Here is a 24,755-nt window from a genome sequence, read left to right as displayed (position 1 = left end):
TTTTCCTGGGTCTCCATTAGGGGCGTTCCTTTGAAAGTGGAGCCTCTGGTAAAAAGTTTAAGGTCCTATGATACAAGTTTAGGGTCTTCAAAAAGATAAAGAGGTGATTACGGATAGAATTTGTAGGTATCTGTTTTTGGATGAAAAAGTGTTTGTCTCCAATAAAAAAAATTATTTCCAATGAAAAGTTGTAAATCTCCGATAAAAAGATGTTGATCTTTTGGTATCCGATGGAAAATTGTTGATCTCCGATGGAAAGTTGTTGATCTCCGATGGAAAATTGTTGATCTCCGATCCGATGGAAAATTGTTGATCTTCAATGGAAAGTTGTTGGTCCTCCTTGACCAGTTTTTGATCTCCGATGGAAAATTGTTGATCTCCGATGGAAATTTGTTGATCTCCGATGGAAAATTGTTGATCTCCGATGGAAAATTGTTGATTTCCGATGGAAAGGTGTTAAACTGTATTACTCTGTAACAAGAATACTATAGAAAAAATTAATATTGTTAAATGATCCCATTTTATACTTTTCATATCATCAATTTTTTTTGCTTTTCACTTTGAGTGATTTAGTAAATTAAAGCCATTGATATATGGTCCAGAATATCTATTTATATAAAGTTTTAATCTCTATTTAATGTCTATTTAATTTTAATTTTGTAGTTGACTCTGGAAATTATCACCTTGACACATACAAGTTTTTCCCCACAGATTTAACAGATCGTACAGGAGAGGAGCTCATTGGTTTTAGTTCTGTCTCGGGGTACTATTGGCGGGACACGAACAAAACATAATATTTAGATAGGTAAAGGGAATGTACAAGAAATTTCAAGGGATCTTCCATTTATACAGAGGATTTATAATGGTCCCTTTTCAATCGTTGTCTGATCAAGATTGAATGATATATTCTCATTTTTCTAATTGAATTTTTTTGTTTTGTTTTTTGTTTTTCTGTTTAATCGTGATTTGCGGATTTGTGCTGCAGAAATAATGAAAGAAACTAATAGAATTCAACATTTTTAGATTGTATTTCAGTTTAACCTAGAACTTCGGGGTCAGCGAAAGACTTTATAAAATGTCGTCTTGACAACTTTTCAATGGAGATTATATTATCATACCTAAATCTTCAATGGAGATTATATTATCATACCTAAATCTTCAATGGAGATTATATTATCATACCTAAATCTCAGTGTTTGTAAAAATAGATAAATAGTAATGAAATATGCGGGAACAGTTTTAAAGAGTTCAATATAGTTATACCTTAAGAAAACTAAATGTAGGTTTAGAAAACGACATTTTATAAATTCTTTCGATGTCTACGAAGTTCTGTGTTAAACTGTAGTTAGTCCCATCTCTTTTATATCTGTTCTTCTCTACTAATCCCATCTCTGTAATATCTGTTCTTCTCTACTATAGCGTGGAAAGTTGGCTTGAGGGTCAGTTTAGTATAGGTGCAAGTCATTCTTAGCAAACCTACAGATAGACATTGAGGAGACTTAATAGGATTGTTCACATATTTAATCAAGGACCTTAGTTTCAAATATTCAAGAAGAAAGGGACTGTTCACTCAAAGAGTGGCATGTCCGATTAACCTTTGAACCTTTTTTCTTTGCGAAATAATGGAGTTATATAAAAATTTATATTATCAATCGGCGATCTATCTAAAAGCTACTTGCGGATTTATGATAAGGAACGAATTCAGACAGAATTCAACACTTTTCCAGATAAAGTTTAAAGGGTATTGGTGTGAATTGAAAGGCCGCTCTGTAATTGGAGAATTATACTTGAATTTACATGTACAGTCCTTTTAATCCTGTAAATGGAGGATTTTACTTGAATAAACGTGTACAGTCCCTTTAATCCTGTAAATAGAGGATTTTACTTGAATTAACGTTTACAGTCTCTTTAATCCTGTAAATAGAGGATTTTACTTGAAATTACGTTTACAGTCTCTTTAATCACCTGAGCTGGGAACTTTAGAATGGTGGATATCAGGATTAATACTTGATCCACTCTTTTTCCTAATCTCCAGATTAAATATTGCTTGTTCTCCTCATGAATTTAATCTCCAGATTAATTAACAGATCGGGATTAAGGATATCACATTCTAAAGTTTTCAGCTCAGGATAAAGAAGGTTAAGATAACAATGAATGAAAAGCTCTCCTAGTCACAGTGGTCCCCAATATGATGTGCATGGAAAAGACGGCGTTTGTTAAATATCCAAAATTATTACCAAAATAAAGGAAGGAACAGTCAAAATAAGAAGAAAATAAAGGATGAAGGAGAAAAGTATGTTGACAAGAATTATTATAATAGAATATTTTTGTATGATCCATATCCTACTTATTAAAAAACATAACCTAACATTAGTTTCAGTAGAAGTAAATATTTCCATTTACTGTTATAGTGCCGATTGAAGGATTCATATCTCTAATTGGATAATGAGATAGATAGAAAGATAAATGTTACCATCATACTATTTCTATTGGTTCAGAATAGACAACAAACATATGTCTGAACCCTAATTGGATCAGGTGCTAATGAACTTGGCATTCAGGAGTGACTTAAGTCTAACTTTCGTCTTTCTATTCCACAATTTCACGGGTTTCACTGCATGCTCCTTGATTAAAATACTAGGAAATAAACTTATTTGTTGTTGTATTTGTATAATTAAAATGGCGAAGCTATTTCTAAAATTGTTGTTTTGGAAAATAAAACCTGAAATTCAGCTTGACGATTTATCTTTTACTCTTGAAATGGCTAGATGTCAGATCAAAACTTGTTAAACGAAATTCGTGGCAATTTTTACCAAAATAATGGTTTTATCGCATTAGTCAAATCTTCGAAATTCGGTGCTGATAATGCTCCACATTTTTGAAAATATAATTTGGTCCGGGTTGACCCTCTTTACTTAGTTCTTATGATATAATAACCAACAAATCAATATTAATTTTTTTTAAATCACATGAAAATGAACAAATAAAACGAAAAAAAACTAGTTGTCAAATGAAAAAAAGGGAAAACGATCTTGAAGAAAATTTGTAAATATACTCTTTTTTAAGAATAAATTAGTCAAATCATTACATTTTCGATAAACTTGACTTTCGTATCTTCATGAAAACCGCATTTAACATTTAACATTAAACATTAAATCAAAATGATAAATTACTTTAATTTTCCCAGCGTTATAAATATTTACTAAAGATGCATATTATATACTACAAAAACAAGAACATAAATACTTTATTGTTTTCTAAAATAGAGAGAAAAAAATAAAATTTTTTTATCGAAACAGAGAATGATTAATTAATGACGTAAAGCCAAATAATATATAAAGTCATAGAATTGAAAAAAAAAAATTTTCGCCAAATCTATCAATCAATTTTCGCCAAATCAATCAATGAATTTCCATGTAAAAATGAAAGTGAGACCATTACGCTAGACTATAAGCTGACATCTGCACATGTTTGTATTTTGGAAAAGCGCTCTTTGCGCTAAATCTATTTTAAAATAATGAAGGAATATATCCATGTAAAAAGGAAATAGGAATGGAATAGAATAGGAATTGAATAGAATAGGAATTGAATAGAATAGGAATGGAATAGAATAGGAATGGAATATAGAAACGGAATGGAATAGAATAGGAATGGAATAGAAACGGAATGGAATAGAATAGGAATGGAATAGAATAGGAATGGAATAGAATGGTAATGGAATAGAATATGCATGGAATAGAATAGGAATCGAATAGAATAGGAAAAGAGGAATTTCAGACTTAAGTGTTTTAGAAAGTGCAAAGAATATAAGACCCAGCAAGTGTTTATTGTAAAAAGACCCATTTAGCAAAGTTTGATTTAGTTACCAGAAAACTGGGTTACTTTGTAAACAACATCAAACATACTTTAGTATCTGTTTAATGTCGTCTTCCTATTCCACAGTTTTATGGCTCTTATTATATAAAAAATTGAGAAAAATTATAATTTTCTCCAGGGGCTTGGATCGGCGTTCCAGGGAAAAGAATGGAACACATTTATGCAAGTCATTGTCAGTTAGAAATCTAAAATGATAAATAAATATGTTTTGTGATTTGCCAGCACTTGAGACATTCACTGCGTAACAATTATATATATACATATATTATTATATATATACATATATTATATATTTTACATTTTATTTCAGAACCAAAAAATAATGGAATAGGCAGACGACATTATACAATGATTATCAGAAAACTCTGAAATGTAAAGACGACTTTCAGACTGAAGATTTGACTTTAAATAGTCCAATCAGCATGGTACGAAGCAATTGTACAGTTTAAACAGACCCATCTCACTTATTTTGTGTCTAGTACTACAATTTGCTTTGTAACACCATTAAATACACTTTGCTTTAATAGTTTTATTAGACACTGATGAAAACATTAATTAAGGGAAATGGGTCTGTCTACAATGGACCATTTCAAGTTATAACTTGATTCTAAAAGTCGTCTTCATAGTCAGAGTTTTCTAGCTATCTCTGTAATAATTTTTGTTTTTAAAGGATACAAAATTTTCATAAGATGCTTAATATAAAGAGGAAAGAGAAAAATCTGGAAAAAAAAATTTTTTCTCACTTTTTAAATGTTTAAGTAAATTTTTTTAGATCCAAACACATTTAGGTTTCAAAGGTTTATTTTTGATAACTACAAAAAACGATTTTGTTTGCATTGAATATTTGTTTTTCAATTATCTACTAAAATGCATTATGGTAGATCATAATGTTGAAAAAAGCAATCTCATGTGACTCTCAATTTAAAAATTGTCTGATAATCAACTGAGATATCCTAATTCTTCTCACTAAAAAATGAGTTCCAAGAAACTTAAGTGTACAGAGTACACTTGGTATTAAGTACTTTCCCAAGGGCGACTTCCCATGTGACAATTTCCTAAGTAAAATCTTCCCATATCCGCAAATTCCCAAACGGCAACTTCCCAAAGGTTATGTTAGGCCCTCTGAGGCGCCACAAGCTGCTATGGAGGCCGAGCACTGCGGCTAGGATGGGCTAGGGGGCCGAGTGCCGCGACTAGAACAGACTGGGGACCGATTGCTACGACTAGGACAGCCTTGAAAAGGTGCTGCGTGTACTTAGCACTTTGATATATATAATTCACGCGATACGGTTTTATACTTTCTGCAAGAAAAAATTAAGTTTTCACCGCTTGAATGCTTGTAGGCGGCTGAATAAAAATAAATTGCATATTCAGTATGCAATGCATTACAAATAAATTTAAAATAGTACGTATCATAATTAGAACATATTATTCACATTTTTATTTTAAAATGAAGGTTTTTTAAACATTCATAAAAATTTAAGTTTTGTTTCATAGAAAACTAAACTGTGGGTAATTACATTTGCTTAAATTTCTTGAATACACTTGAAGAAAAACAAAACAGTATAAATTTAAAAACACTATATTTAACGATACTTGAAGATTAGATACAAGTTTTTATAAACCTACTTACTTACTAACAATTGATCAGAGAAACAGATAATTTTTAATGAGTATAAAATAAAAAAAAAACTATTTTATAAAAAAGAAGGACATATTACTCATATTACAAGCTGATGCACTTCCAAAATTCTATTATTATAGTTACCCACAAGGGATGAGACTTCAGAGACGGCTGTACAGAATTTAGGCATGGGCACAAACTTTTTTCTTCTATTATGTTACATTTCGTTTCTTTATTTTCAAAATATTTAATTGAATAATTAATTTAAAACTTGAACACTTGATCTCAATATCCAATGTGGGCATTTGTAGACACAGTTGATCCCTCAATTATCAAATATCTCTGCAGGGTATGAAAAACCCCGGTTATTTAATTTAGAGGTAATAAATTGATAATATGGCGATCTATTTTTAACCTCGAGATTTTTTGGTCATCATTTAAAGAGAGTGTTCGCGAAAAATGAAAGGGGATATATGTTTACGGCGAAAAATAATCGCTTTTGATCGCTACTACTCTTTCTTCTATCTGTTACGTCTATAAGGAGAAAATTGTCAAAAACGACTTATACTGAAGAACGTAGCGTTCATACAAATTCAGAAAGTTGCGATATACTACTCGATCATAAAAAATCAAATTAATTTCAAACAAATCATTTAGATATTACAACCTATAGTCAACGATTATTTTTCGACGCATTCGTAAATAGTCTCATCTTTTATGGGTAACCCTTAACATATCGGTCGATACAAGACGGGCAGTTACGGAAAAGCAGGAAACATCTAAAGATAGGGTCTCAGTATCTAGATAGGGTCTCAGTATCTAGATAGGAGGGTCTGAGTATCTAGATAGGGTCTCAGTATCTGGATAGGGTCTCAGTATCTGGATAGGGTCTCAGTATCTAGATAGGGTCTCAGTATCTAGATAGGGTATCAGTATCTAGATAGGGTCTCAGTATCTAGATAGGGTCTCAGTTCAATACAATACAATACAATACAATACAATACAATACAATACAATACAATACAATACAATACAATACAATACAATACAATACAATACAATACAATAAATTCAATTAAATTTGGAGCTTTTCAATTATATAAAAAAAACCTGCTTATTATTTTTTTAAGGATTTCAATTTGTTTTTAGGAATTCTTTTTTTGATGTGACTTGTACGTCTGTCTATCCGTTTGTATCCAAGAAAAACGTCAAAAAGACAGAAAGGATCAAGCCAAAATTTTGTGTGGCAACCCGGAAAATTATTATGAACTCACAGAATTGAAAAATTTTGCCTTGAAAGAAATGTTAACATATATTATTTTTGAATTTTGACCAATTTAAACAGAAAAATCCGCAAAAATTTTGTTTATTGTAATTTGTAGAGTACAATGAAAAATGACGACATGAAACTAAAAAGCAATCATTAAATACTAAATCGTTACTGGAACAGGGGTGCGAAGCACCCTAAATGCCTATTCAATGAAAATTTTACTTGATATGGATCGCAGTTGGATGCAGGTCTTCGATCCTCTAAATATCCCTTTCTACAAAAATAAAATTTTATCTAGAATTCTTTAAGATCACTGAAAATGACTTATTTGCATAATTGTGTGATTTTTGGATATTCTCGGAAATAACATTTTTTAAATACCCAAATTTTAGTGCTAGGAGCACTAAAATAGTCTATCTGACCATTTAAATATTTTTTTTTTGCAGGGGCCAGAATTGTCATATTGTCCAAGTAAGCTTGCAGCCTCCTGTGGTTTGTCCCATGAGACTGCTTGGGGTTAAGTGAGCGGGTTTGGTTTGTGTCATGTGGAGTTCCCTGGCAGTTTGGGCAGATATTCAATTGTAAAAGTTAAAAAAATTCCATCGCATTTTTGAGAATTAAAGGCCCAAACGTTTTTATATATTTTTTATTGGGTTTACTGTAAGTAAATATTTTAACGGAAATATGTTATAAATATAACAAAATCAAGAAAAAAATAAGTTTATTGACTTCTGACGTCATGAGACGTAAAACCATAGATTAATAAAAATACAGATAGACCTCTAGATGTCGTCTTTTTAACATTTAGTGGGGTTTCGTTCACAATAACCCTGAGGCAGAAGCGCAAAGGAGTTACGCGCATGCTCTCTCTCTGTCTTGTCATTCAATGCAGCATGTGCGTAACTCCTTTGGGCTTCTGCCTCAGGGTTATTGTGAACGAAAAACCACTAAAACTTTAAAAGACAACATATAGTGTGCTATCTGTATCGTTATTAATTAAAGAAAACAATCTGTATTTAATTAGCATCTGTCTGTAAGTTTTTTTCCACGTCATATAAATAAGATGATATGATTTTTTAATTTAACTTTAAAGTGTATTAAAAAATTGTATTCTGATTAATTTATAATTTTCAAAAGAATACCTTTCTTCTGCACATTCTCTTGGAATCCTAAAATAAAACAAATTTAAACATTTAATTTTAAGATCGATATTCTCCGTGATTTGATTTATACTTGACTTTGATGACACTTGGCGTTCCCGTTCCAAGATTTTTTAAATGTTCCTTTTCAAGCGGTCATTTTTTCTTGTCTTGTCAATTGTAAAACTCGAAATTTTGCGGATTTTTCTGTAATCATCTGAGTTGCCTTACAAAAAAACGCTTTATGATCGGTTCAGCCGTTTGACGTTTATTAGTTACCAACAGACTTGACGGACAAAGAAGTCAAATTTATGTGTAGAAGAAATAAACTGACCTGATGCTGCAGGCTCTATTTGCTACTCCAGCTGAGAAATCATGGATTGAAGAGGTTTCATGAATACCTGAACAAAATCAGAGATTATATAGATCGAATTTAAAGAAATTTCTGGAAAATATGATTTTTGTAACTATATTGCAAAGTTTAGAACCAGATTGATATTTTATTCAGTCATATCTTTTTCTGAAATATTTAATTCATAAATTTATGACAATGATGATAAAGAGATAAAAACGGTCTACCATTTATTACAATTTCTTTGGGAAATACATATTGTAGAAGTCTCAATAACTCAGAATGATAACATATTTTCACAAGTTTATTTATTCATTTTTTACTCGTTTAACATACTAAGAATGACTAGTGTAAAATCCGAGATTGAACAAGTTTGCGAAATATCAGTGAAACTGTTTGCGCATTTATGCAAACTCAATTCTAATTTTAACATGTAGGACAAAATCATATTTTCTTATAACTAAAAGTCAGGCTTCTACAATATATTCTTACGTTTTTTATCTGGGGCATAAAATTATTTTAAAAATCTATAATCATGTGAGCAAATTTCCAGAATTATCCAGGCTTGTGATTTTGAAGTTTTGGGTTAGTCCAAGGATGGACTCGGGTCAATTTGAATTCGAATCTGACCCACCCCTTGTACCGGCCGTAGTGACACAGGGCAGGTACCAGCCCGACCCTATCCAATGCCTCCTCGGTTTTAACCATGGAGTAAGGAATAGAAGGGAGATATAACTGACGCGGTTCGCCCTACCATATGATTATACATGCGACGGTACTTAATTTCAATAAGAAATATTTGTTGATGTACAATTACCGCGTATACAATAACCTATTCTGAATATTTCTTATAAAAATGGAGTACCGTCTGCAATGCATTTATGATCATATGGTAGAGGGCGAACCGCGTCAGTTATATCTCCCTTTTATTCTTTACTCCATGGTTTTAACTTTGATGTCGCGGCTAGACTTTATACAGTACCCGGCATATCATGGCCTATTTGACCCACCCTACTAGCTTACCTGTCAATCTTCGTTCGTTATCTTTCCCCTCATGTGGATCATAAGCTTTAATATGCCTGAAATAGAGAAACATACTTGAAGAATCTGATAAATAATATCCTAGATATAGATATATATAATATCCTAGATATATATATATAATATCCTAGATATATATATATATAATATCCTAGATATATATATATATAATATCCTAGATATATATATATATAATATCCTTGATATATATATATATAATATCCTAGATATTGGCGTTTTACAAAATGGAAAAGTGATAATTCTGACAAGTTCCCTTTATTTTTTTCTAAAGCAAATATGCGCAAGTCAGGAGTAAAATATGAAAAATTAAAATAGTAATGTGAAGTTCTTATTTGTCGGGTTAAAGGGACTGTAAGCCACCATTATTTAAAGGAACTGTAAAAGAAACATGAAATGGGGTATAGGAGTTGATCGAGACCCAAAAGAGATCTGATGTTCCTGTCTCGAGAAATTGATATAAAACTGCGTCTCTGTCTGTTTCACGTGACAATCATACTGCACTGCCATTGGTGGGAGTTCTGGTCACGTGATACGGACGTAGTAATTATATTATCAATTATATCTATTAAAAATAAAAATTTATTAAATTCAAATAATAATAGTAGTAACCCTAAGTTTTTCAGGCTCCTCTGGCATATCGTCGTTTTCAGATTGGTTGCGTATTTGCTGAATATTATCTGCTTAAACCTACAATTTTTATACAAAATTTTATATATATAAATTTTCATATAAATTTGACACAGTTTTATTATTTTATATCAATTTCTCGAAACATGAACATCAGATAGAACTCTCATGGGTCTCAATCAACTTCTAAAATGCTTAGGTTTTAGCCTATACCCCCTTTCATTTTTTCCTTTATGATCTCTTTAAAGGTTGAAAGCTTTCAAGGAAAAATCTATGAAAGTTTTGCCAATTACTTCTTAAAAAGCAAATTTAAAAACAAGTGCTCTAGAGGGCTAAAATGTACATGTAAAGGTCTACAGAAAAGCATATGTGAGTTAGAGCGATAAAATCAAAGCCTTAGGCGTTGCAACACTTCAAAGTCGACCATTTCTAAAACATTGATGAAACAGTGCCCTTGAAATCTTTATCGTATCAATAATGTGGAAGATATTGTCGTTTTCATAGATTTTAAAATTTTTATTTATAAAAATTCATTTAGGTTTTCCTATAGTAGAAAGGAGCATATGAGTCACTTTTGCTAAGAAACCACAATTTAAAAATAATATTCTTTTTAAATGATAAACCATGATACATAATTCATACTTGATCACACGCACCTCTGCCTCTTTAGTAAAAGTAAATTCAACCTATATGAAGCATAAAGTCTGACCGCGTCAACCTTGTTGCACCGGCTAGTCCTGTCCATAGAGCTAGGTACAGTACAAACTGGGACCGGAAAGGTTGACCTGGCTTGGTAATTCAAATTTACTGCGGCTTCCCGTGATTAGGCCGTTATGAATCGGGCGTTATCGTTTTTGCATGGAGGGTCACTTGAAATAATGCGTACAGTCCCTTTCAGCATTAAAATTTGAGAAATTCTCCAGTTTTGTGGTTTATGCTCTGCTAGTAACACTGCTAGTGCACTCATGTTTTTTTAGAAAATGCATCAAGTAATAAAATGGTTAAAGTTAGACAATTTTCTAGTTTTAATAATTCACAATATGTAAATAATTAATTATTTCATGATTCATAAAATAGTTTTTTTTACGAGGAAATCTATAAACCCAGTCAAACTAAAGTAAACCTTGTTGCACCGGCTAGTCCTGTTGATTGTCTGCTTTATTAACCCAATGTCCGTACGGTGCTGTACAAACTGGGACCGGAAAGGTTGACCTGGATCGGAAACTCAAATGTACTACGGCTGCCCGTTACTAGAGCAGCTTTGGGGTCACAAAGTCATACCAGTAAATAGTAATGTCGCATAAATTTTACCTTTAATTAATAATTTGTCTGTTTAATGTTAACCTTATACCTTTCCTTTAGACTACAAATAGTTAAAGGAACTGAGTTTTTAGCCACAACCTCAAATTTAGTAATCCCTATATCTTTGCATACTGATGGTGTAAACTATCTTAAAACTTTGTTTATTTAATCATAGTTTGAAAAGGTTTACGACATTAGGTTGCAAAGATATAGGGATAAGAAAATCAGAGTTTGCGGCAAAACTCGTTTCCTTATGACGCAGTAACAATTTTTTTAGAGTCACAGGGTCATTAAATGAATGTTTTTAAACCACACGATCTAATGGAAATATTTTATGCTGGGACCAAATTTAATTAATTAGAAAGGTCACTGACTTTCAGCTACCTCTACGCGCTGGTTCGATGACTCAAGATTTGAATTCATTAAATTCGGACCCTGACCTGATATGATGTCTAGAGAGTTTATCAATAGCTCGCTCTATCTCTATAATTCCGTTATCGTCCCTGTATATAACAAGTAATTTAACAATATTTAGAAATTTAAATATTTCAAACATACAATTGAATCCAATAATGCAGTTTTTAATTGCATCAATTGTGGGGGTCAAATATAATACCCCTCTCCCCCTTTCGAATTTTCATAGGTTTATAGATTATAATAGCTTTTTCAATAAAGAACATACTATGCTATAATGCAATATAATAATGGCGTATTAAGTTATAGTTTTTGGATTAAAATGTATGCCAAAAACATGTCGATATATAAATTATTAAAAAAAGAAATGGAATGGAAAAAAATATGATGGCAACCAAATGCATTCTGCAGATATACTTTATAGCTGATACTTTGCACTTTAATTTTCTCCAGAAATTTTTTTTTGGATGGCAGCTTAAAGGGACTGTACAGGAAAAATGAAAGGGGGTAAAGGATAAAACCTGAGAATCTCAGGCGTTGACCGATATCTATAAAACATCTATCTGATGTTTCTGTCTCGAGAAATTGATATAAAACTGTGTAAAATTTTTACGAAAATTCATATATATGCAATTTTGTATAAAAGTTGTAGGTTTAAACAGATCATATTCAGCAAATACGAAACCAATCTGAAAAAGACTCTCAGGTTTGCTCTTGTTATAATTATTTAATTTCTATTTTGCATTTTTAATAGATATAATTGATAATAGTAGTACATTTAATCCGTATAGTCCGTATTACGTCACCAGAACTTCAGCTAATGTGCAGTGCAGTATACTGGTCTCGTGATTTTCGTCTGTATCACGTGACAACGTTACTGCACTGTCATTTGCTGAAGTTCTGGTGACGTAATACGGTTTATACGGATTAAATGTAATAATATTATCAATTATATCTATCAAAATGCAAAATCAAAATAAAAAAATTATAATAGGAGCAAACCTAAGATTCTCAGGCTCCTGTGGGATTAAACTGTTCTATACAAAATTGCATATACATAAATTTCTCGAGACAAGAACATTAAAATAGAACTCTTAAAGGTCTCAATCAGCTCCTGAGATTCTCAGGTTTCAGTCTCTATACCCCCTTTCATTTTTTCTGTACAGTCCCTTAAAAGGGGGGGGGTAAATAAAGGGGGGAATAAAGGTAAATTCCTGGGGTGGTTGGGGTGGGGGGAGGGATAAAAATTCTGCACAATTTCCAATAAACATCAATTGTATAGTGTACACGGAGCCATTTCAAGCTAATTTTCAAGCTACAGGGTAAAACAAAACAAAAAAAATAGATAATTTTAAATATCGTCTTCCTATTCCACAGTTTTATGTGCCCACTATACCTCATAGAGAGTGTAGAGAAGTTTGTATGCGCTCCTGCTCCGTTCCAGTCTCCCTAATTATAAAATCATATTTTAAAATTAAATCTTTGTTTTCATAAAAGAGAGTCCCAAAAAACATGAAAATCGGTGGACAGTCATGATGAATGTTAAAAAATCTTAAAATCTGTCTTTCTGTTCAAAGACGGAAAATCTAACAATCCTTGAGCAAAAAATTTAATCATTATCAATTTAAAAAGATGGATTATAAAAGTTTACACATAAACCTCATGTTTTAATTTGGACTCATGTCACATGCGTTATGTACAATATTAATTAATAATTACAATATTATAAATTATATACAATTACAAATATATGTAAATAAAGAGTAAAGTGGTGCGTCATCGTCTCTGCAAAAATAAAACATAAAAATCATAGATTAAAAACAATACAGATAGAACACTAGATGTCTTCCTTTCAAGATTTTCGTTCACAATAACCCTGAGGCAGAAGCCCAAATGTGTTACGCGCTAGACAGGGAGAGAGCCTGATCTACGCCGCATGCGCGTACCTTCTTTGTTCTTCTGCCTTAGGGTTATTGTAAGCGAAAAACCCCTAAATCTTGAAAGACGAAATATAGCGTTCTCTCTATATTGTTATTAATCTATGGTAAAGATGATATATGATGAGACTGTTAAAATTATTTTTATAGGTGATCCTCCATTAGGAAAGTGCATCAACGATGTCCAATAATGCCGCCATTTAATCCCGTCACTTGGCCATTGTGATTTTTTGTATCCAATAAACATCAAAACTGTTGATCTGATCAGGCCCAAATTTAATGTGAACTCACATTACACCAGGAAAGATTTCTAGAGTAATGTTACATCGTCTATACGCAACATCCCCCTACTGTACTTGTGACCTACTAACTTTCCTACCCACTGCAATATCGGACCTACGCCAGCTGTTTATTTTTTTATTATTTGAGGGTTAGGTTAGGTTAAGTCAATTTCTGGGCCGAGCGCTACAGCTAGGACAGGCTAGGGGTCCGAGCGCCACGGCTAGGACAGGCTAGGGGTCCGAGTGCCACGGCTAGGAAAGGCTAGGGGGCCGGGCGCTAAGGCCGGACAAGTCCATATAGCAGCTATAAAACCACGTGTTAGTAGGTCGGATGTGTAGAATAGCGGATTTGGCGTAGGTCAGAAGTGGATTATAGCTGATTTACGTAGGTCGAAAAATACACCACCGGTTTATGGTCGTAAAGAATCAAATATCAAGATTAACGATACTTCCCAAAAAAGTTCCAATATCAAAAATTGAGGCACATCTATCCATGGGTTTCATGAGTTATTATCGGACATCCGAACAAACAAACAAACAGACAAACAGAGATTATTGATTTATATATGTATGAAATATGCCCACTCTACTCTTCAAACATCTTTATATTATTTATTCTATTTAAATATTTACAAATTTTATTATTTTAAATTCTTAATCTAAGATTTGCTGTCAAAAGGTTTTAAAAATATATATAATTCTTGTTTAGCATTAGTTAAAGATCTATAAACTGATATATCACTTATCTTTAACATTTATACAAAAAGAATACTATTTTATTATCAATTATAATTTTTATTATTAAGCATACTTTTTTTTCTGTATTTGTGGAATAAACATTTACTCCTGTTTTTAAACATTTTTTTCCAATCTGTAACTAGATCAGTATAATCCAAATAGATTCTAGTACAATAGATGGCAACGTAGTATTTGTACACTCTCAGTACAGCTGTATTCTTACATCACAAGTGTCAACTCAGTTTTTGTGTCCGACAAAATTATTAATAATTGTGAATAAAGTGCTTATCTTACAGTAAAGGTGCAATTTTATGTGTTATTTATTTTCTGTTTTTACACTTTTATATTTAATCTTGAAAAATATGTCAACTAATGTGAGAAAATTTCGTTTTCCTTGTTATATTTGACACTTGTGACGTCTTGTATAATTGATCCATTTCTCTGTTTCCTCCTATTGTACTTGATAATCTATTTGGTATAATCCATAGATAAATAAATAATCAAGCAATATATTTTGGTCTTCTTCTTGTTCCATATTATTCTGACGATCACTGCACAATACATACATCTTTTTAAGAGGTTCGTTCGATGTAGGGGGTATATTGTGCACTGTGCATAAAAAAAAATAAAATTATTTTCAGTGAAAACTTATCTAGTTTGTAAAATATTTAAGTTGAAAATTTAATTTGAATTCATTTATGAAAAATAAATTCACAGTTTGAAATTTAACCATCAGAAAATTATAATTTAAGGCGAGTAATCAATTCCTGTTGCTTGACATTAGAGGGACTGTAAGCGTAATATCAGGGTATCCTTCATGCAAAAATGACATTGTCAGATTCACAACGGTACCCTTGAAACCTTATTTTTATCAAGAAAGTGGAAGATATTGTCGTTTTTCTAGGTTTAAAATTGTCTAATTCATAAAACTTTTATGTTTTCCTGCAGAATACATGTGAAAGTAAAACTGGATAAATGTGCAAGTCAAGAAACCACCATTGAAAATAATCATTTTTCTAAATTATAAACATTGATTTATAATTCTAGCCTGATCAGACAAAGCTTTCAGGTACTTTCCCAAAGGATTCTTCTTAAGTGGCAAGTTCCCAAGAATATTTTCCCAAGTGGCAACTTCCCAAATCTGTTGTAGCTGCAGTGTTTGACCCCCCCCCCCCAGCCACGGCGCTCGGCCCCCAATGCAGCCTGCGGACCTAACCTAACCTTTGGGAAGTTGCCGCTTGGAAAACTGTCACTTGTGAAGTCGCCCTTGGGAAAATGCCTTTGGGGAAGTACCTAACACCGTTATCTTTGCATGTCGGTTCACTTGAAAATCCGCAAACAGTCCCTTCAACAGAAATATCAAAGTCTCAATTCTAATCATATTTTTTAAAGGATCAAATGTGCAGATAATACAAAGTGATTTTCTTCCCTACTGAAAAAAATTTATCATCAAAAAAAATGTTCAGAATAAAAAAACATTTCTTAATTATTCTACAATATTCACCATTCCCGGGTATCCTTTCAAGTTTACAATCTGAAGAAAAGTAAAAAAAATAATAAAAAATCTGTGAAAGTAATATTAAAAATCCACAGATATCTACAGATATCTACAGATATCTACAACTTTGAAGGTTAGGCACAAATTTTACATAGATTAAAAAAATCTGATTTTTAAACAGCGTCAAATTTGAAGCGTCGCCCCGATTTGAGCTTTGAAAATTTACTTCACCAACTCATTTAAACCTTTTTTTTGTAGCGTTAGACATCTACATTTTAAAACTGCCATATTTGCTTATTTTTAGCTTTTGTTTGATTTTTGTGTGAGACCTGAGCTGGGAACTTTAGGATGGGATCGGATAATTAATCTGGAGATTAATAACAAGAGGAGAACAAGCATTACTTAATGTGGAGATTAAGAAAAAGAGAAGATTAAGGATTAATCCCGATATCCACCATTCAAAAGTTCCCAGCTCTTGCTTATTTTGGTTTGCATTGGATTGAAGCGATCCCAACAATAAGCAAATACTTCATGGTAATAGTCGCCGGGTCGCTTGATCTCGATATCCAATGTGGAGCACTTTTAAGGTTCAAGACTTGATCCCTCAATGAAAATTGTCCCTGTTCTGTGGAAGGCTTTACAACATCTTCGAACTTTGAAGAAAAATTTGAATTTTTAAATTTAAAATATTTTAAATAAATCTCAGGATACACAACAGACGTTAGAACTTTAGTGAACTATGGCTAAAGATATTACTTCATCTTATAATTCATTTAACCCTATTCCTACTGGGGGGAGGGGGTCAATTTGACCCCCCCTATGTAGTTTTTTTTTACATAACTCAAAAAGTATTGGTCTGAGGCTGTTGAAATTTTCTGACTTTTCCTACATACCCAAATCCCTCCCTTTAGGCCTAAAACCGGGCTTTAATACTAACTGCCTGAGTCCTCAGGCACACTGCCTGAATGACTGCTTTTTCCTGTAACAAACTAAATCTTTGTTTTGACCCACTTCCACTTGTCAGATTGTGATAAAATTTAGCTTTTTGGAAAGCCTTTGACATAAGGAAACGAATTGCACAAGTTTTGCGAAAAAAAATTGCAAATTTTTTGCAAACAACCTGTCAAAGGAAATTTGCACATAGAATGTTTTTCTTGGTTAAAAATAAGGTTATTTTAAAATTTTGCAAAATTTTTTGCATATTTGAAATGGCATGATCAAGGGCTTTACAAAAATATAATTTTTCATTTTTTGGACAAATTTTTTTTGCAAACATTTTTACAATATAACTGGATTTTGCGATAAAAAATTCAATTTTTGCAAATTTGCCAATTTTTTTGCAGATTCTAAAAGTAGAGCACAAGAGCTTTATAATGATGTATCATTTGTCATATTTGGACATCAAACATGGGATTTAGAGGGGGGGGGGTCAAATTGACCCCCCCCCAGCATATCCTGGTTTTCAAGTACCCCAGCAGAGATAGGGTTAATTCCTCTTTAATATCCCGTGATGGGTATATCTAAACTGAAAGTATAAAGCAGTATTATCCTGTTTAACAGTGCCCACATTGAATATCGAGATTAAACATTACAGATAAACGATATCCACACAATAGATTCTCTGCTAACACTGCGAAAAAATTGATGTTCCATCCTATATATCCTCCTATATACCCTCCTATATACCCTATACCCTCCTATATACCCTCCTATATACCCTATATACCCTCCTATATACCCTATATACCTATATACCCTATATACCCTCCTATATACCCTATATACCCTATATACCCTCCTATACCCTATATACCCTATATACCCTCCTATATACCCTCCTATATACCCTCCTATATACCCTCCTATATACCCTCCTATATACCCTCCTATATACCCTCCTATATACCCTCCTATATATCCTCCTATATACCCTCCTATATACCCTCCTATATACCCTCCTGTATACCCTAATACCCTATATACCCTCCTATATACCTATATACCCTATATACCCTCTTATATACCCTCCTATATACCCTCCTATATACCCTCCTATATACCCTATATACCCTATATACCCTCCTTTTCAGATGAACATTTGCTCCCTTTAATCAGAGAAGAAAACGTCACCTGCATTGGTTTAGGATCCATTGTCACCAGGAGACCAAAATCTTCAGCAACACGGTGCAATAGATATCTAGAAACAGATATTTAGAAATAAATATCTAGAAACATATATATAGAAACAGATATCTAGAAACAGCTATCTAGAAATAGATATCTAGAAACAGATATTTAGAAACAGATATATAGAAATAAATATCTAGAAACATTTGTCCATAAACAGATATCTAGAAACAGATATCTAGAAATAATTATCTAGAAACAGATATCTAGAAATAATTATCTAGAAACAGATATTAAGAAACAGATATCTAATAACAAAGTTAAATTGAATTTGAACACTCGCAACAAAATCAAATTTCTATAATCCAAATATTTAGATACAGATATCAAGAAACAGATATCAAGAAACAGATATCAAGAAACAGATATCTAGAAACAGATATCAAGAAACAGATATCTAGAAACAGATATCTAGAAACAAATATCAAGAAACAGATGTCTATGAAACAGATATCAAGAAACAGATATCTAGAAACAGATATCTAGAAACACATATCAAGAAACAGATATCAAGAAACAGATATCTAGAAAAAGATATCAAGAAACAGATATCTATGAAACAGATATCAAGAAACAGATATCTAGAAATAATTATCTAGAAAAATATATCTAGAAACATATATCTAAACACAGATATCTAGAAACATATATCTAGAAAGAGATATCAATAAATAAATATCTAGGAGCAGATATCTAGAAATAATATCTAAAAACAGATAAAAATAAATTGATATCTAGAAACAGATATCAGACGCAGATATAAAGAAACAGATATCTTATAACAAAATTGCAATAAATTTGAATGAACACTAGCAACAAACTCAAATTTCTATAATCCAAAGACTTTGCTAATTATAAAGACGAGGCGTTGGAAATTTATCCGACTATTGTGTACGCCTGTACAGCTGTACTTTGACGTCATTGGTTATTTTGGTTGTTTGAGAGTCTAACAATCGACATTAAAACCTTAGATATTCAACTCAATTGTGAATGTTTTGTGCTGAAATTTAACTAAAATTAACGATATTTATTTTTATTTTAAAATTGGTTTAATCATTTGTTGGATATGAGGATCGTTTGGTGAATTATAGCTGAATTTGTGATAAAGTTACGCATCTCTTTTGTATTAAAAATAGCCAATAATTGTTAGTGAAAATTTTCAGATGTCGTCAAATATTTTTTCTGAGGTTCTATGGAATGGAATTTCTGGCAATGAAGAAGAGAGGGGACCAGAAATTTCAAATATTATAAACGGTAAATAAATATTGTGTAAATGTCGTCTTCTGTTTAATCTTAGGCAAAGAAATAATATCGCATAACTTAATGTATTAATCTTACTCTTCGATTAATTTATGGGAATTTTGTTTGAAAAATATCTACCATTAAAGAAAAAAATATCACAGACAGTTTCGTTAAAAATGCGAATTAATGGACGACCTTTTACTTAGAAGTCTTTTAAAGTTTATTACAAAAGGTTTGAGGCATGAATTATTGGAGAATTTTAAAAAGGGGGATTAAAGAAATACATTGGTGAAAATAAAACTGGGGAATATAAAGACGACTTTTAGACTAAATTTTTGATTAAATAGTTCAATGAACATAAAATACCGTAATTGAGCAGTAAACATGCAGATTGTCTAAATTTCGTCTTCAAATTCCGGAGTTTTATGTATACAAATTCAATGAATAATTCTGATAAATTCAGGTTTGTCGGTGCCACTGCCTAGCAAAGTAACATGTATGATACCCAACTGCCAAGCCAACCAAGAATAGGAGAGTCTGCGTTTACAATGCCAGCAGATCCAAAAAGAAAAAAGTTTGGATGAATTCTTTAATTGGATCATATGAATTCCAGAGTGTGAAAAAAACTATTACACTGTTAAATAAATATTATGACGTTATATTTTTCAATAATTCATTTAAATCAGGTAGAGAGAGAATTAAATCTTGAATGAAAAAGTAATGAGATAATTGATTACTGTTAAATAGTACAAGGTTACAATTGCATACAAGATATGTGACATTAATTTTCTTCTTATAAACACTCATATACTTCAAACCAAAAGTAAATGTTCCAAAGGACTGATGTAATTTCAAGTTACCAACCCATTAAAGGTCCTATCAACAACGGTTCCATTTAAACATTTATCTGGGTAACCATGAGGAAGATATCGTCGTTATTTCAACTTAAAAAGTGATGAATTCTGTAAATTATGTTAATTGTTTTTCCACTAGTCACTGTTATGGACTATGGACAAAATAAATATTTCAAGATAGATAAACTTAGGTGGTTTCCCATTGTTTTGTTTTTAAATAACTATTTAATACATTACAAAAGATGACAATATGAAACGTCAACAGGGTAAATATATACTTTTCTGGAGAAGACGACATTAGTTACTATCTTTTGGTACCCCAGAAAATGCGTCAAATTTGCGTTGATTTTCTAATGCGCTATCTTTAATTAGCAAAGTCTTTGCTATAATCCACATATTTGTGTAACCTCATGACATAGACCTTTTATTTTTTATTTTATTTGAACTAGTATGTTTGAAATACCAGGACATCATGTTGAAAATATTTAAGGATTATAAGATTAAAATTTGTTGTAAATATTTCATTATAAAATAATATTGATAAAAAGGTTAAACCTTGACATCCATAGATCGTCTCCCATCTCTATTCCCTCACATGGTCCGACCTGGTATTCCCACTGAAAATAATATTTGAAATGTTTATACAATTTACATTTTCAAGTGTCTGTCTATTGGATTGTCTGCTTAAAAGTTCGAAACGGCTGAACCGATAATACCCAAATTTCTTTGCAACCTTTTTCTGTAAACCAAGACTTCTTGATCTAAAAAGAATTTCTTGTTTGAAATTTCTAATGTCTACTGGATTGGGTTGCAAAGATTTGGTGATTATAAAAGCTGTTTGTGGCAAAAACTAAATTCTTTTGTTTAAAAATTGATTTGTAAAACCACAATTGAAAACAGACAAATCCACGAGATTACAAATTACTCTGTTTTACATTGTACAATTACAATTGTAATTAAAGTAATATTCAAAAGATGTAATAATTACAAGACAGGGGTGCGGAGAGCGCTCTGGGAAGTCACAATGATAATGAGAAAAATATGAAATAAATATCGCCTTTTTTCTTACTTTTGTGTAAGAAATATTGTTATTGTTTTTGTAATTTTTAAAATTTACAAATAAAAATTTCATACAATTATCAGTTAAGACTCAAGCTGGCTTTAATGGCTTTATATATAGAAAATACAAATACTTGGAAACATTTTATGATTATTAACGACAAAAATTCCATAGTTTCCTGATTACCATGCACTCTATACAAAACATATATAAACTTTTTAAAAATCCACGAACTTTATATTATTTAAGTAAATATTTGTAAACTGAAATTGAAAATAATCAGTTTTTAAAGAGAAGACAATGGATAATACATGCATGTATTAATCATAAATTTGTTATGGTTATCATTGTAAGCCGGAGACGCTACTCAATAAATAAAGTTGAAATTACTTCTATAGTAATGAGTTTGAGTTAAGTACCGGGTTACCCACAAAGGATGATCGAGACTTCAGAGACGACTATACAGAATTTATGCTCTCTATTTTCTCTCATTAGCCATTAAAAGATAGCATTAAAGATAGAATACTTAATTTAACCTTGTAATCTTCATATTTCATAAGTTTCAGGTCGTCTTTTCCGTCTCATCCTTTTTGGATAACTCTGTATATATTTGTAAACCTGAGCTGGCATCACTTCAGCGTTCATCCCTGAGATATTAACACCAGAATACATACAGGCCCTGAAAAGTAAAGTTTGTTGTACAATGGTCAGCGTTTGTATCAATACAACCATGAAGACTTTCTCTTTAAGCTTTGATTTCTGACATTATTTGATTTATTCTTATTAGACAATATTGTCTATAGATTAGATATCTATGAAGGCAGGTATAGACATTTTTTGAGGCTTTTATGGATAAACTAAAGAGGATGGATTGTTGACGCGGACCGGCCGGCCCATGTATAGCCCGGCCGGAATTTACTAATTAGACAGTTGTTTGTATATATTTGAATAATCAATCAATCGAGATGGATATTTAGGAATTATCATGTATGTTGTGCACATACAAATACAAATGCAAATACAAATATTTATTTTCTTTATTTTCTGTACATTTTTACATAAACGTTGCTCTGAGCTTCTTCAACTCAACTTGTTAGGCGCCCAGAACGGAAAACTTTAGAAGTGTGGATATAGAGATCAATGCACTCCTGTATGCCGAGTCCATTAGCGCCTGATCCAATCAGGGTTCAGACATGTGTTTGGTGTCTATTCTAAACCAATAGAAATAGTATGGCGGTAACATCTATCTTTCTATCTAGCTCATTATCCAATTAGAGATAAATCCTTAATGTCGGCGCTATAACAGTAAATGGAAATATTTACTTCTACTGAAACTATGGTGAATGCTAGATCGTCCTCCTTTGATTCATCTCAAGATTAATTTTAATTATTTACAACTTCTTTACAGGGAGGTTAAGGGAATTTTGCTAGGGATGTTTTTAGACAAAATTGGTCGAGTGAACCCGTGGATGTTTAAAAATGTGCACATTTTTTAACCAAGTTTACAAAATGTTGATTTATTGTGAGTCATGTTGCTTTTTTTGACACGACAAAAAACGTCAGACAATCTAAAAGTATGATATTAATTCATTAGTTATAAATAATAAAAACGTGTGTTGCATATATACAAGTGTCTGAAAAACAATAAGCCGTTATATTTATTATAACATATCAACTTTTATGAACTGATTAATGAGACAGTATACAGTACACCAAAACGAGACAGTATACAGTACACCAAAACGAGACGGTATACAGTACACCAAAACGAGACGGTATACAGTACACAAAATGAATTAACCCCTTCTAGGGAGTTTAATGTGGTATTCACAAGGTATTTTATATATACTCACCTGAGTTTATCCATTAATATCTAAAAAAATAAAAATCTGTCTTAAAACTGACCTTGTTAGCCCCCACACCGCAAAAGTAGGGTCCTTGGGGTCCGGGGAAACCATTTTTTGGCCAACCATACGGGTGATTATCAGAATCCAGAATAGTAAATTCCTAGAATAGTCCAACATTAAAGCACATGGTTAATAAAAAGGGTCATATAATGAATTCACTAAAAAAGAGCCAAATCACCAGTAATCCAAACATAGATTAATAAACAATACAGATAGTACACTAGATGTAGTCTTTTCAAGATTAAAGGTTATTTCGTTCACAATAACCATAAGGCAGAAGCCCAAAGGAGTCACGCACATGCTCTCTCTCTGTCTTGGCATTTAACGCAGCACGCGCTTAACTCCTTTGGACTTCTGCCCCTACATCTTGAAAGGACTACAACTAGTGTTCTATTGTATTGTTATTAATCTATGGATCCAAAGCTCTGGCGTGTTCTTATTTCAAACTAATCATTTAAGACTCAATCTATAATTTTTTAACTGAAAATGTTAGATTAGGGTCATGATTTATATAATTAAAAAAATTGTATATTTTGAATGGGATTTCAAGTGACCCTCTATGCAAATTTTGTAATGCCTGATTCCCAATGGTAACCTTAAAAGCCTTTGTTTGCTGAATAATATGGAGGATATGTTTAATTCTGATAATTACTATATGTTTTCTTGCAATAGAAATGCGCAAGTCACTTTTCTAGAGATCTCGCAATTTAAAAAAATTATTTTTTCAAAATTATTAACATTGATTTATAATTCATACCTCAGCTGAAAACTTTAGGATGGGATATCCTTAATCCTGTTCGGTTAATTAATCAGGAGATTAAGGAGATTAAGAGAACAAGCATTATTTAATCTGGAGATTAAGAAGATAAAGAGAACAAGCATTATATAATCAGGAGATTAAGAAGATAAAGAGAACAAGCATTATATAATCAGGAGATTAAGAAGATAAAGAGAACAAGCATTATATAATCAGGAGATTAAGAAGATAAAGAGAACAAGCATTATATAATCAGGAGATTAAGAAGATAAAGAGAACAAGCATTATATAATCAGGAGATTAAGAAGATAAAGAGAACAAGCATTATATAATCAGGAGATTAAGAAGATAAAGAGAACAAGCATTATATAATCAGGAGATTAAGAAGATAAAGAGAACAAGCATTATATAATCAGGAGATTAAGAAGATAAAGAGAACAAGCATTATATAATCAGGAGATTAAGAAGATAAAGAGAACAAGCATTATATAATCAGGAGATTAAGAAGATAAAGAGAACAAGCATTATATAATCAGGAGATTAAGAAGATAAAGAGAACAAGCATTATATAATCAGGAGATTAAGAAGATAAAGAGAACAAGCATTATATAATCAGGAGATTAAGAAG

The 24,755-nt window shown here is 31.7% G+C and overlaps 1 protein-coding gene and 1 long non-coding RNA gene across 2 annotated transcripts in view; one reads left to right on the top strand and one right to left on the bottom strand.

The window, feature by feature from the left end:
- Positions 1 to 6,372: 6,372 nt before the first annotated feature.
- The window catches only part of LOC111698744 (glutamine synthetase), a 25,638-nt gene continuing 7,255 nt past the window's right edge, over positions 6,373 to 24,755 (bottom strand). The window contains exons 5-17 of the mRNA XM_023469160.1: positions 23,369 to 23,470; positions 23,317 to 23,336; positions 22,082 to 22,142; positions 20,959 to 21,020; positions 18,251 to 18,317; positions 16,127 to 16,156; positions 13,063 to 13,115; positions 11,693 to 11,755; positions 9,285 to 9,340; positions 8,244 to 8,310; positions 7,913 to 7,939; positions 6,993 to 7,044; positions 6,373 to 6,417 (exon numbers count right to left, since the gene is read on the bottom strand). Of these exons, the coding sequence (XP_023324928.1) occupies positions 6,373 to 6,417; positions 6,993 to 7,044; positions 7,913 to 7,939; positions 8,244 to 8,310; positions 9,285 to 9,340; positions 11,693 to 11,755; positions 13,063 to 13,115; positions 16,127 to 16,156; positions 18,251 to 18,317; positions 20,959 to 21,020; positions 22,082 to 22,142; positions 23,317 to 23,336; positions 23,369 to 23,470 (705 nt within the window). The remainder of the gene's footprint in view (positions 6,418 to 6,992; positions 7,045 to 7,912; positions 7,940 to 8,243; positions 8,311 to 9,284; positions 9,341 to 11,692; positions 11,756 to 13,062; positions 13,116 to 16,126; positions 16,157 to 18,250; positions 18,318 to 20,958; positions 21,021 to 22,081; positions 22,143 to 23,316; positions 23,337 to 23,368; positions 23,471 to 24,755) is intronic.
- LOC111698734 (uncharacterized) lies at positions 19,430 to 20,210 on the top strand. Its single transcript, XR_002764601.1, has 2 exons — positions 19,430 to 19,561; positions 20,013 to 20,210. It is a non-coding gene; the product is annotated as an uncharacterized LOC111698734 (long non-coding RNA).

Source organism: Eurytemora carolleeae, unplaced genomic scaffold (assembly GCF_000591075.1).
Source record: "Eurytemora carolleeae unplaced genomic scaffold, Eaff_2.0 scaffold318, whole genome shotgun sequence".
NCBI lineage: Eukaryota > Metazoa > Arthropoda > Copepoda > Calanoida > Temoridae > Eurytemora > Eurytemora carolleeae.
The sequence above is the reverse complement of the archived record's forward strand: the minus strand, read 5'-3'. Positions and strand labels throughout refer to the sequence as shown.